This window comes from Schistocerca serialis, chromosome 2 (assembly GCF_023864345.2).
Source record: "Schistocerca serialis cubense isolate TAMUIC-IGC-003099 chromosome 2, iqSchSeri2.2, whole genome shotgun sequence".
NCBI lineage: Eukaryota > Metazoa > Arthropoda > Insecta > Orthoptera > Acrididae > Schistocerca > Schistocerca serialis.
Genome location: NC_064639.1, coordinates 90,765,386 through 90,779,509, shown reverse-complemented (window position 1 = coordinate 90,779,509; position 14,124 = coordinate 90,765,386). Strand labels below are relative to the sequence as shown.

The 14,124-nt window shown below is 39.7% G+C and overlaps 1 protein-coding gene across 2 annotated transcripts in view; it reads right to left on the bottom strand.

Moving 5' to 3' along the window:
- Positions 1 to 14,124, bottom strand: part of LOC126456773 (26S proteasome non-ATPase regulatory subunit 1) — a 369,189-nt gene that overhangs the window by 315,033 nt on the left and 40,032 nt on the right. For both annotated transcript variants that reach the window (XM_050092542.1, XM_050092543.1), the window contains exons 8-9: positions 9,590 to 9,842; positions 2,656 to 2,844 (exon numbers count right to left, since the gene is read on the bottom strand). In XM_050092542.1, the coding sequence (XP_049948499.1) occupies positions 2,656 to 2,844; positions 9,590 to 9,842 (442 nt within the window). The remainder of the gene's footprint in view (positions 1 to 2,655; positions 2,845 to 9,589; positions 9,843 to 14,124) is intronic.

The following is a 14,124-nucleotide window of genomic DNA, read 5'->3' as shown; positions in this document are numbered from 1 at the left end:
CACGATCTGGGTGGTCAAGTCAAGATCCCCATCCCCTGTGATACATATGCAGAGTTTACAATGAGAAGATTGGCAGTGCTTACCAGCCCCCAGCTCAGGAAGCCGGGGTCACCAAGCCCGTACCCGGCGAATGGATGCTAAACCATGATATCTTTACAGTCAACAGCAACTTATCTTTTCTTTACATTGTTGATATTTCAACCTGGAGTTTTCGTTGTTATTCTTCCATATTATTGTTAACAAGGAACTATTTATCACACAGCTTTCCCTGAAATCAGCCGGAGTCCTCTGTATCTACAATGATTCAATGGAAACTTTGGAACTCTTGATCTCTTATTTGTCTTTTACGGCTTTAACATCATGACCTCTCAGTAAGAAGGGACTGGACACACTTCTGCCCTTAGGCTACACTACATCATCCACAGTATGACTTTGCAGAGCAACATTTCTTGTTTCAGCAGTGAAGTGACTGCGTCTTTACTTACCATTACATTTCAAGAGCAAATGAATAAGCAATATGGTGCTAATATTTGTTATGTCATCATTCTGTCAGTAACGCTACATTTATGACGAAGTACAGGCAGTTATCTGTCTGATCCCAGAAATGGCACTTTAACATACGTGGCTATGCAGGCAGGTAATTTAACACAGTTTGTCTAACAAAATGAGCCGCCCAACAATTTAATACATACTTTTCCTGTTTTGCTGTTGTTGTTGCTGCTGCTGCCACTGCCGCCACCGCCTTCAATCCATAGACTGCTTTGGTATCACTCTACTCTATCCTGTGCAAGCTTAATCATCTCAATACAACTACTGCAATGTACATTCACTTAAACCTATTTACTGTAGTCAAGCATTGGTCATTTGATAAAATTTTTACTCCTCACACTTCTCTCCATTATGAACTACTCCCCGATACCTCAAGAGCTGAGCTATCTGTGGTGTCACTGCCAGACACCACACTTGCTAGGTGGTAGCTTTTAAATCGGCCGCGGTCCGCTAGTATACGTCGGACCCGCATGTCGCCACTATCAGTGATAGCAGACCGAGCGCCGCCACACGGCAGGTCTAGACAGACTTACTAGCACTCGCCCCAGTTGTACAGCCGACGTTGCTAGCCATGGCTCACTGAGAATTACGCTCTCAATTGCCGAGACGATAGTTAGCATAGCCTTCAGCTAAGTCAATTGCTACGACCTAGCAAGGTGCCATTTATCCTTTGCTATGTATCTAATGAAGCATGTACATCAACAAGATCAATGTTCACCAATTGTGGATTAAAGTTAAGTATTCCAGCAGCTACGTACTTTTCTTTATAGCATTCATTACGTATCCTGTTTCAGACCTCACGCCAGCCTGCGTGAGTTTAAGCGCGTGCCTTTCGGTTACCCGTCACTGTGGACTGGCTGTCTTGTCAGTCCACTACACTATCAACCTGCCCCTCTGATGTACCTTCACTCACGACGTGCCCGATTTCAGAGATCGCGTGTCCATACAGTTCACAAGCCTGCTTATCGATGTTAGGTCGGCCCCTTGGCGCACAGGGGTGAGCCACCAAAGAAACAGTCTTACTTAAGCAATCTTAAGCAATCACAAAAGTGCGCTCAGCCTATTCTGTAACCCATATTACTGTTGTCTTCTCAATGTTTCCAGTGCTACATACAACCTGTCCTTCACTGTGCCTTACATGTTGCTCTGCAAAGTAGTAAATATTCCATAAATCAAGTTTGTTCTTGCTAAAGCACTCTCTTTTAGTCAAGTTTTACTATAAAGATTTTTTTCCCTCAGTTCAATTCAGTATCTCTTCACTAGTTAGCCAATCTACCTATCCAATTCCTAGCCACATACATGATGAATAACGACCGAAAGACAAAGTTTGTAGGTGTTGCAGATAAAGGGTGTCATTTCCTTTTTAGTCTCTTCCCTATGATCATTCTCCTTTCAGTGTAAATTATAACTTCAAACGAAGATTTAAGATATATTTACTGTGTTACATTATAGTACAAATGCAGTGAGGTTTGTCCTTGTTCTTTTACTGAATTTTCAACAGACAGAGCTAGCCGAGGGGCTAATTTTCTTCTCAAACACAAGGGAAGGCTCAAGGGATGACCAAAGAAAGAAATTCCTTACATACAATCATTCAGTGCAAATGTGAAATACATAATATAAAAGAACCCTTACCAAAATATCAGAAGTTGTCTTTTCTGCATTTTGAGAACTAGTCATTTGCCTGCTGTGACACTCATCTTTTCCTATCTTCCTCCAAATTTTCATACTTGAGGTTTCGTATTTTACAAATTTCAAATGCTTCCTTTGAATGTTTGTTCCCTTAATTTCATCACTCCACTTCATTATGTTCTTTGGATTTTATTTCTTAATACATGAATATTCAATCATCATAGCATTTCCAACTCTGCCTGATCTAGTACACACAGTCTTTCACAACTTCAAGAAACCATTACTGCTGCCTGAATTGCACTCACTCACATTTTACTCATACCCCCAAAAGTCATTTTCATACAATATTGTACTAACATGATCTTATGAAACTTACGTTATATCTCTTCATCCCCCCCCCCTTCCAAAAAAAGGAAGAAGAAGAAGAAGAAGCTTTAGTGATACAGATTTAAGCAGTGTTCACTAAGAATTACATACCGCAACCATGTCCTCGATAGCTTGGGTAGCTTTGGACCCAAGCATTACCATGCCCATCGCAATTCCAGCAGCCTCACCCGTAATAGCATCATCTTGGTACAGATTGAATTTCAGTTGCTCATAAACATCTTGTCGATTGGTTCCCATGGCAGCTAGACCGAGACCAAGGCACCCTCCATGTCGAACCATCTGCAATGTAATTCATTATCAAATACTACTGTTAGACATACTGAATATTCCATATATTTTATTTATGCCAAAATTTAAAGTTACCTACTCCTCAAGGATACTGAAGAAAGAAAAAAAAAAACACTTCTTTCAAAATGATATCCTTAGACTCAATTTGGATTTCAAAACGGTCTCTCCACAGTACATGCCATTGTTCAAATCACAAATCATACTACACAAAATTTAAATAACAAAATATTGCCCACTTATATTTTTCTGTAATTTGTGAGAAGTGTGTGCCCAGAGTAATACCAGAGATCTCGATAACTGGTTTTCACCTTCTGTAACTATAAGGTTAAAGTTTAGTAGCAGACAAGCACAGTTTTAGGCTATTATTCAGTTATCACACAAAGTACTTTATCAGATGAAGAAAGACAAACAAACACACACACACACACACACACACACACACACACACACACACACACACACACACACCGCCATGTTTTACACCAAGAAGATTTACTGCAATTGTAAAAGTGATCCATTCCATACCATAACAAGAAGCCGCAATTATGATCCACAGGATATGCAAATAACTAATCACATTTCTCTTATTGGACAGTGACACCAACTGCTTACAGAGCGTCAATGAATCTGCAAAATTTTCAAAGATGCAGAGCAGATGTAACATGCAATGCATATAATACAGAAGATTGTCAAACCCAGTATTTGAGCTTCAGTGTACTGGATGGATTGACAAAAGACCATACTTTTGTGTTCTCATTTTTTATTAGTGTTAGCACAGAAGATTGCCTTATGTTAATTTATTTGGACACATGGATATATGCATTACTGAATCACAGACAATAGATTAATATCTGCACCCCCAGGCTCTGCTAATAGAGCTGATGAGAAGCCTCCACATTTTGACAGGCCACATTGTTTCATTATGATTTCTGGCAACGATTTCACTCACCGTGGTGCTAAGACTGTAGGTAAACCACACCATATGTTTGCAACCCCTGACAGCAACTGGGAGAACACACAAAATCTATGTCATTGTTTTGGCAACAGTATTAATCCACCTGGATCGTCATCTGTATTTATTGTACACTTATATAGACTAGTGAAAACTATCTCTCAAAACATTTAACATCAGAGTGTAGCTTTCTGTTAGGGCCCTTTCCCTTCTATGTTGTTTCTCATTACACTAAAACACACTGTACTTATGTCGAGTTATCATTTCTAAAAGAAAATACAATGCGTCTTCTGAAAATATTCAAATAGAGCTGCAGCCTTATATGGAAGTGAAACATTAATGATAAATACTACAGACATGAGGAAAATATAAGCTTCTGAACGCAGCACTCGATGAAAATGCTGAAGATACAACGGATAGCTAATGAAGTGCTGAATCCAATTGGAAAAAAAGAAATCTGTTGGGTACAGTGACTAAAAGAAAGGATCAGGTAATAGGAAACACCATGTGGCATAAATAATCATCAATATGGCAATGGACAGAGGTGTGAGCAGCAAAAATTGTAGCAGGAGAGCAAACCTTGACTAATGAATAGGTTCAAATGTATGTAGGCTGCAATAATTATGCAAAGAACAAGATACCTGCATAGGACAGACAAGTGTGGAGAGGTGCAACAATTCAGTCTTTGGGTCGAAGAGAACCACCACCACCACCACCACCACCACCACCACCACCACCTACGCTGACTTATTTGTTAATTTATTGGGTTTAACTGAACTAAAATATTATTATGATAGCACTCAAAATTGAGGTTGTAGAAATGGTATAATAATAATTAATAATTAATAATAATAATAACAATAATATAAAAACCTCATCTACATATGTACTCCACAAGCCACTACTAGTCATTTCCTTTTCCCCCACTCCATTTTCAAACAAATCAAGGAAAAAAAAATGATTATATACCTCCATATGAGCCCTAATATCTCTTATCCTCATGGTCCTTACGCAAGATGTACATTAGCGGCATTAGAATCATTCTGTTGTCAGCCTCATATGCAGGTTCTCAAAATTTTCTCAATAGTTACTAACAAAAAGAAAGCCACCTTCCCTCCAGGTTTCTCATTTGTATTTACAAGACATCTCTGTAATACAAGGGGCATTAGGTAAGTAATACAGCACGTTTTTCTTCTGAAAGAAGGTTTGCTACAAACTCCTTTTTTGCAACATAATCTCCATTCAATGTGATGGCCTAATACCACCTTTCTGGGAGTGCCTGTGTACCCGCTCGGTACCTCTCTACTGGGCTACATCGGGGACAACATCTTGCTGCATCAATAACCTCCCAATCATCCACATACTGCTTCCCACGGTGTGCGTCCTTATTGGGCCAAACAAATGGAAGTCAGAAGGTGAGAGATTTGTCCTGTAAGGTGGATGAGGATGAACATTCCAATAAAGTTTTGTGAGCTCCTCTTGGGTGTGGAGATTTGTGGGGAGCATTGCGTTGTCATGGAGAAGTAGTCCTTTTGCATTTTGATGGTGATGAACATGCGGAAGTTGTTTCTTCAATTGTCTGATGGCAGCACAGTACACTACAGAGTTGATTGTTGCACCATGAGGGAAGACATCAAACAAAGTAACCCCTTCAGAGTCCCAGAAGATAGTCACCATGATTTTGCTGGTTGAGAGTATAGCTTTTAACTTTTTATTTGGAGGAGAGACAGTGTGGCTCCATCCCATGGATTGCTGTTTAATTTCTGGTTTGATGTGATGATCTATTGTTTCTTTGCCTGTGATGAAGGTTCAACAAACAAAACATTGTCACGATCAGCCTCTTAATGTGCACGCAATCCTGCACAAGTGGTCCTTCATTGCTCTGTATGGCCTTCTATTAGGCAGCGAGGAACACAGCGGGCACACACCTTTCAGTACCCCCAACTGGTGGAGAGTGTCAGCACTACCAACATGGACTTCCAGTTGTGCAGCGAAGCGTTTGTTTGTAATCCATTGATTACCTTGAATGAGAGTGTCCACACTTTCCAACACTGCAGGAGTCGCACCTGCATGCAGCTGACCAGCATGTGGGAGATCAGGTAGGTTTGTGCAACCTTGCAGCACTAATAACAGACATCTTTCGCAATGGCACACTGTAAATTTGTTCACCACCCGGCCTGCCATGACATTGTGCAAGTGCATATGAATATCAGCAATCCTCTGGTTTTCTGCCAAAAGAAGCAATGACAGCTATCTGCTTAGAACACACCACTGTTACAGACGCCATCTTGGGGGCTCCATATAGCACAGCCTCTCTGAATTTCATGAAACTATAGCGACTGAAGTAAGAATATTCCACACAGTCCCACAGCAAATTCCTCATTTTTCAACCAAAACTGGCTGCGGAAAAAATGCATTATGTTACTTATTGAACATCCTTCATACTTTTGTGTTGATCGAAGTTAGCAGTAACATGTCTAGCAGCTTGCCTTTGAACTACTTCGATGTTTTTCTTTAATCTGACCTGCTGGGGGATCCTCAACAATTGAACAGTAGACAAGAATGTGATGCCCAAGTGTTCCACAAACACATTTACAGATGAGCTACAGTTACCTAGAATTCTCCCAATAATTCTAAGTCGACCATTCACATTCTCTACTGCTGTCCTTGCGATCTCGTTGCATTTCATGTTGCTCTGTAATGTTATGCTCAAATATTTTATCATCATGACAGTGTCAAACAGCACACTAATAATGCTGTATTCAAATGTCATAGGATTGTTTTTCTTACCTACATTAAGTTACATTTTTCTACATTTAGAGCAAGCTGCCTTCCATCACACCAACTAGAAATTTGATAGCACCTCATACAAGATGATATAGTCATCTTGTATCACCCTACAGTCACTGAACACCACCTTCAGATGCAGCAGTATCAGCAGCAAACAACTGTGAACTGCTGCTGACCCTGTCCGTAAGATCATTTATGTATACAGAAAAAAAACTTTACAGGGACATTCTGGATCTCCAATGAACGCATTATTATTACTATTAGTAAGTAGCTATTTTAATAGATAGTGAGCTGTAGCCTCTTCAAGTTAAGCAGTAATTTCTCGGAAGTTCGAGCTACTTGTGATTCTCAGCGGTGATCTGACAACTTAATATTGCAATTATTATTCAACAGCTGACCAAGACACACAAACTCTTCAGATGACAATGGAGCCTTTGTGCCATTGATCACTTTTTCATTCACCTCTGACATACTGAACACTGTTTTTATTTTCGAGATGTTTACCTCGAGTCCAAATTCTTAACACATTTCAACAATGTCAAAACCAGAAACTGCAGTCCCTCGATGTCATTAGCTAGAAGTACAATATTATCTGCAAAGAGAAAGTGTCTAATTGCATTCCATTCCTCTTTTCTACTAACAAGGGAACCTCCCCATCGCACCCCCCTCAGATTCAGTTATAAGTTGGCACAGTGGATAGGCCTTGAAAAACTGAACACAGATCAATCGAGAAAACAGGAAGAAGTTGTGTGGAACTATGAAAAAAATTAGTAAAATATACAAACTGAGTAGTCCATGTGAAGCTAAGCAACATCAAGGACAAGGGGAGTCAAGGAGCGCCGGGGTCCCGTGGTTAGCGAGAGCAGCTACAGAACAAGAGGTCCTAGGTTCAAGTCTTCCCTTGAGTGAAAAGTTTAATTTTTTATTTTCAGTTTATGTGACAAACTCTTATGTTTTCATCACTTTTTTTGGGAGAGATTATCACATCTACAAGAAAACCTAAATCGCACAAGGTAGAAGAATCTTTTTACCCATTCACTAAGTGTACAAGTTAGGTGGGTCGACAACATATTCCTGTCATGTGACACACATGCCGTCACCAGTGTCGTATAGAATATATCAGATGAGTTTTCCTGAGGAGGAATCAGTTGATCTATGACCTTGCGATCAAATGTTTTCGGTTCCCATTGGAGAGGCGCGTCCTTTCGTCTACTAATCGCACGGTTTTGCGGTGCGGTCGCAAAACACAGACACTAAACTTATTACAGTGAACAGCGACGTCAATGAACGAACGGACAGACCATAACTTTGCGAAAATAAAGAAAGTAAAATTTTCAGTCGAGGGAAGACTTGAACCAAGGACCTCTCGTTCCGCAGCTACTCACGCTAACCACGGCGCTCCTACGCTTACTCTTTCCTTGATGTTGCCTATCTTTGGCATGGGCTACTCAGCTTGTATGTTTTACTAATTTTTTTTCATAGTTCCACACAACTTCTTCTTGTTTTCTCAATTGATCTGTGTTCAGTTTTTCAAGGCCTATCCACTGTGCCAACTTATAACTACATCAGAGGGGGGTGCGATGGGGAGGTTCCCTTGAAAGTGATCTTTGACATTGCCATCTTCAAAACACCCGTTAATAGTTTTGGTGACATTGGGTCCTCTTGTTTCACAGCTCTAACACTGAAAATTTCTTCAGTGTGTTTTCCAATGGTGACAAATGATGCTGATTTCCTATAAATCTTGTGGATCATCTTAAGTTTGTTCTACCTCTCATTCCGTGAGAGCCTGTACAATGACTGTGTGGCTGACTTAAATATGTCTTCAAAGTTGATTCATTTATATTCATTTGTTTGATAGTTTCCAGTAGAGTGGACATTGTCCACTGTGCTGATTCATCGGAATCATTCTTGTTTTACTGGCTGAGCTCTGTCCAAGACTTACAAAATTCCCACCCCCTTTTAGCTGGTTACCTACAGTCTACAAGCTTTCCAGAAACATCCCGACAGGTAATCAACAATATGGCATAGAAACAACCAGGATCTGGTTTAAAACTGTAAGAGTGAAAAGACCAACAGCCACTGATAGAGCAGTATGAGACTTCACGCAGAATGTTAAAAGTTTACAAACTGTCAGTGGCACCATATGTGGTTATGTTTTGTTATGAAGAAATAAAGGAAGATTAGGGTTTGATGTCCCATTAACATTGAAAACATTACAAACACAGATTAGGAACCAGTCTACAACATTTTGAAAGAAACACTGTGGCACATTTGCCTAAAGCAATTTAGGGAAACCATGGGAAATTTAAATTTGATGGCCAGAGAGGGTTTCAAACTGGAAATACTGTGTCTTTACCATGTCACTGCCTCATTCAATAGTTCAAATCTTTTCAAACTTCCATTCTTTAAAAAAAAAAAAAAAAAAAAAAAAAAAAAAAAAAAAAAAAAAAAAAAAAAAAAAAAAAAAAAGAGTTTTTTTATTGAATAAGATGTCGACCTAAGTCTCAGGCCTCTAAGCACTGCGAGTTAATCCTTATCACCACGCAGAACTCTACAGTTGGAAGACAGTGTCTGCTTTGCAAATGCTTGTTTTAGCTGCATGTCACTTCACTGGAATTATTGCGCAGGAGTCAACCGATAAGATGGATTCATTTATATGTCACAATACTAGGCTGGTTCTCAGTTTGAGATAAACTGTTGACATTGGAAAGAAAACATCACGTCAGTCTCTTATCTCGTCGTGAGAAAACGTTTACATCTTGGCGCTGAAATCCAGCTATAGACCCCGTGCACTGGATAAAATGCATTGTGCATGAAAGCATAAGCCAAGAGAATGATCCAATACTAAATCTTAATAAAACAGCTACTGACATTTCCTCAATACTTTCTGGGCAGCTGTCCATACTCTGCATTTGGTTTTTGATTCCCCTAATTAGAGAAAGTACTCTTATGTCCTCACACTATTTTTAACTGTAACTCCTCTTATTAACTTACCTCATTTTCTGCATCTTTTAACTGTCCCAGCAGATAATCAATAATGCGAGCTCCATGGTTTGCATGTATGAGTCCTAATGCATAGAGCCCTCCACCTTCTGAATAGCCCGAGCTCGGTCCAACTTCACGGGGCAGGTAGCTCTGCATCAGTGCAAGAGCCTCTTGCTCGTGGCCTCTGTGTATAACACCGAGAGATGCCGTAGCCGTCATTTTGGCCCAATTTGTTGCTCTTGCTAACCATTCTAAATTGTCTCTGAAATTGAATAATATATCCATTGAAACTGGCCAAGTACATAAAAGATACAATAAACACATCACAAAATTAATGTAATATCAAAGGAAAAAAGTAATTCTGATCATTATCAACAACTGTGACTCATTTCAACAAGTAAGATAATGGTCTCAATATGTTGAAAGTCCTCCCCATGAACATGGACCTTGCCATTAGTTGGGTGGCCTGTGTGCCTCAACGATACAATAGCTGTACCACAGGTAAACCACATCGGAGGGGTATCTATTGAGATGCCAGACAAATATGTGGTTCCTGAAGAGGGGCAGCAACCTAATCAGTAGTTGCAGGGGCAACAGCCTGGATGATTGATCTCACTTTGCAACACCAACCATGTACTATGAACGGCTGAAAGCACGCGAAAATTACAGCTGTAACTTTTCTTGAAGGCATGCAACTGGACTGTATGGTTAAATAATGATAGCATCGACTTGTGTAAAATATTCCAGAGGAAAATAGTCCCCCATTCAGATCTCTGGTGGGGATTACTCAGATGGACGTCATTATCAGGACAAACGAAATTGGCATTCTATGAACTGGAGTGTGGAATGTTAAGATTTCTTAGTCGGGTAGTTAAGTTAGAAAATTTAAAAAGGGAAATGGAGAGGTTGAAATCAGTTGTAATGGGAATTAGTGAAGTTCGGTGGCAGTAGGAACAGGACATCTGGTCAGGTGAATACAGGATTATAAATAAAAATCAAATTGGGGTAATGCAAGAGTAGGTTTAATAATGAATAAGAAAACAGGATTGGGGGTGAGAGTCCACGCAGGACACAGTGGCCACTACGCAGTGACCAGTTTTCATTCAAAGTGATGGGGGAGTTCATTTTCTGGTTCAGAAGGAGAGGCCAACAAATATTTTCCACCTTTTGGCTGGTCAGCAATGACAGAATCAAAACACATACCCTGATGTCTTTCTCAAACGATTTTACAGAAACTATTCAGTAAAAAACTTCATTTTTAGGATGAGATTTACACTCTGCAGCGGAGTGTGCACTGATATGAAACTTCCTGGCAGATTAAAACTTTGTTCCAAACTGAGACTCTAACTCGGGACCTTTGCCTTTCGTGGGCAAGTGCTCTACCATCTGAGCTACCCAAGCACGACTCGCGTCCCGTCCTCACAGCTTTACTTCTGCCAGTACCTCATGTCCTACCTTCCAAACATTACAGAAGCTGTCCTGCGAAACTTGCTGAAAGAAAGGATACTGCGGAGACATGGCTTAGCCACAGCCTGGGGGATGTTTCCAGAATGAGATTTTCACTCTGCAGAGTGGCTAAGCCATGTCTTCGCAATATCCTTTCTTTCAGGAGTGCTAGTTCCGCAAGTTTCGCAAGAGAGCTTCTGTAAAGTTTGGAAGGTAGGAGACGACGTACTGGCAGAAGTAAAGCTTTGAGGACAGGGCGTGAGCCGTGCTTGGGTAGCTCAGTTGGTAGAGCACTTGCCCGCGACGAGCAAAGGTCCCGAGTTCAAGTCTCAGTCCAGCACACAATTTTAATCTGCCAGGAAGTTTCAACTTCATTTTTGTTTTACTTATAGCTTTATATGAGAGATTCACGACGATTGTGATATTTACATGGATTCAAGAGACTATGCAATGTTCGAAAAAGTTTGCAATGAAAAATACAGGTCACTGTGATTTTGGGTTTCGTGCATATTACATACTATGTTGTTGCATATGAAATTTAGCTAACACACTGAATTTTTCTTTAGGCTTAGGCAATCCCAAGAAAATTTGTCTGACAGAGCACACTCATTTGCAATTGCAGCGTGCCAGCAATAAAGCCATAGTGAGATATCCACAATATTCCTCATATTTCATAAACGGTTTCAGATATCGAAATGAGACTTTGGCAAATGATAGTGTGCAAAGAGGAGAGTATTTTGCCATGTCATTATGACGTAAAACCTCATTATCTACCGAGTTATTCCAGTAACTACAGGATTTTTTGATGAATGAATGCAGTCTTTAAGGGCCATCGATAGCTGATGAAATGAGAAATGCTTCAGTTTTGGAAGATCAGTGAAGACATTACACTTTTTTGTACTGCCAACTTGCACAACTTGCTTTTTCATAAGATATTGACCTCACTTTTCCTCAGTTCATCACTTAATAAACTTAATACACCACTGTTTCAGAATTCTCTTACAACTGTGTCTGCACAAAACAGTGAGGTGAGACTGTGTAACTCTGCTGCGTTTTGGGAAAAGAAAGAAATTTTAACATGGCAACCGGAGATGTGTAGGTTTCACTCAAAATTTGTCTCTCAAGACAGTTCTCTGAAAGTTACAAATGGTTAAGAAGCCAGCAAAAATAAATTGCTGCATATTCAGAGGACTTCTTTTTAGATACTAACCCAAGCAGATGTGACAGCAGATCTTTTTGAATGGTCACCACGAAAGTGTGCGCACAGAGGGGGCCACTTAGTATTTACAAAAGATGTGAGCATAGGCTTCAGTTTATAATGGCACTTCCCTTCCAGCACTCGGCATTTCCTTATCAATGCTTGCCTGTAACCCCCACCACTACCGCTCTCCCTATGCGTGCACTGTCTTTTGTGCATATACCAGCCACAGCATTCTGCATGGACAATACTATGAATGGTATAGTGAAAGCATATCGTAGCCAAGGTAGATGCAAAGCCCACACTTACCACAGTAGTACCAGCTTATGCCAACTAGCTCCACAGATGAAGAGACTGAAGAAATGTATGATAAGATCAAAAAAAATTCAGATAGTTAAAGGAGACAAAAATTTAATTGTGATAGGGAACTGGAATTCAAATAGTAGGAAAAGGAAGAGAAGAAAAATTTGTAGGTGATCACGGACTTGGGGGAAAGGAAGGAAAGAGGAAGCGCCTGGTAGAATTTTGTACATAGCATAATTTAATCATTGCTAACACTCTGTAAGGGGTTTGTGATTCCTCACCCTATGATAACATCTTTTTTTTTTCCTTGCACAGGTTTAAAGCAAGCAAAATCTATTGTTAAGTGCCACTAGTGTTAAGTAAGTGAAGTGTCAGAAGAGTTTGAGTCTTGAGTCCATTGAGTCCAGACGGAGTCGAGAGCTATGCATTGCGTTGTAATGGATGAGTGAGCCCTACCACCATGGGTTGACCCTCAGCAAAACATCACAAATTCATGACAAGTTATATTTCTTATGAGTGTTTATAAAGGTTTAAAGTGTGCTGTACATTTTTGTTCAAATCACCGACGCCAGCTAAATAAAGGGTGTTTACAAATGAATATCAGGGTTTTAACGCATAATAATATTTATTATATTAAAACCCCGATATTCTAGCATAAACACCCTGTATTTGACTGGAGTGAGGATTGTATGTATTCACCATTACTATAGCAACTGATGTAATACCAAGAATTCATATCTGTGATGAGATTAACCATAATTAAAAGCACGAGATGAAAGTAGTGTCTGCCTCATATTGTGTCGAAGCAAATATATCACTCTAACAGCGTACAACATCTTTATGTTGATTATTGCAAAATCCTTAATTACTGTGCGAACATTGTTTAGCATCCACACCCTGACCAGAAACAACTCACAAAGCAGCTAAATACAATCAGATTTATTTATTAGGCCACGGTCATATCAAAATTAAAGTTAGATTCCTGTTTTGGTTCATGGCAATCCAAGTCACATTAATAGGGAGTGTTTCAACTTGGTTTAAGAATCACGAAAGAAGATTGTACACATACTGAGACACTGGAAGGTTTCAGATTGATTACACAATGGTAAGAGAGATTTCGGAACCAGATTTTATGTAGCAAGACATTTCCGGGGGCATATGTGGACAGACTACAATTGATTGGTTTTGAACTGTAGATTAAAACTAAAGAAACTGTAAAAAGATAGCAAATTAAGTAGATGGGACCTGGATATGTTGAAAGAACCAGATGTTTTTCATAGTTTCAGAGGAAGCATTAGGCAAGACAGGAACTGGGGAAAGGAATATAGTAGAAAACGAAAGAGGAGCTTCTCTGAGAGATGAAATAGTGAAGGCAGCAGAGGATCAAATAAGTAGAATGACAAGGTCTAGCAGAAATATTTGGATAACACAAGAGATGTTTAAATTAATTGATGGAAGGAGAAAATATAAAAAAATGCTGCCAATGAAGCAGATGAAAGAGAATACAAACATCCAAAAAGTGAGTGACAGGAAATGCAAAATGGTTAAGCACAAATAGCTAAAGGACAAATGTAAGGATTTAAAAAGCACAGTTCAT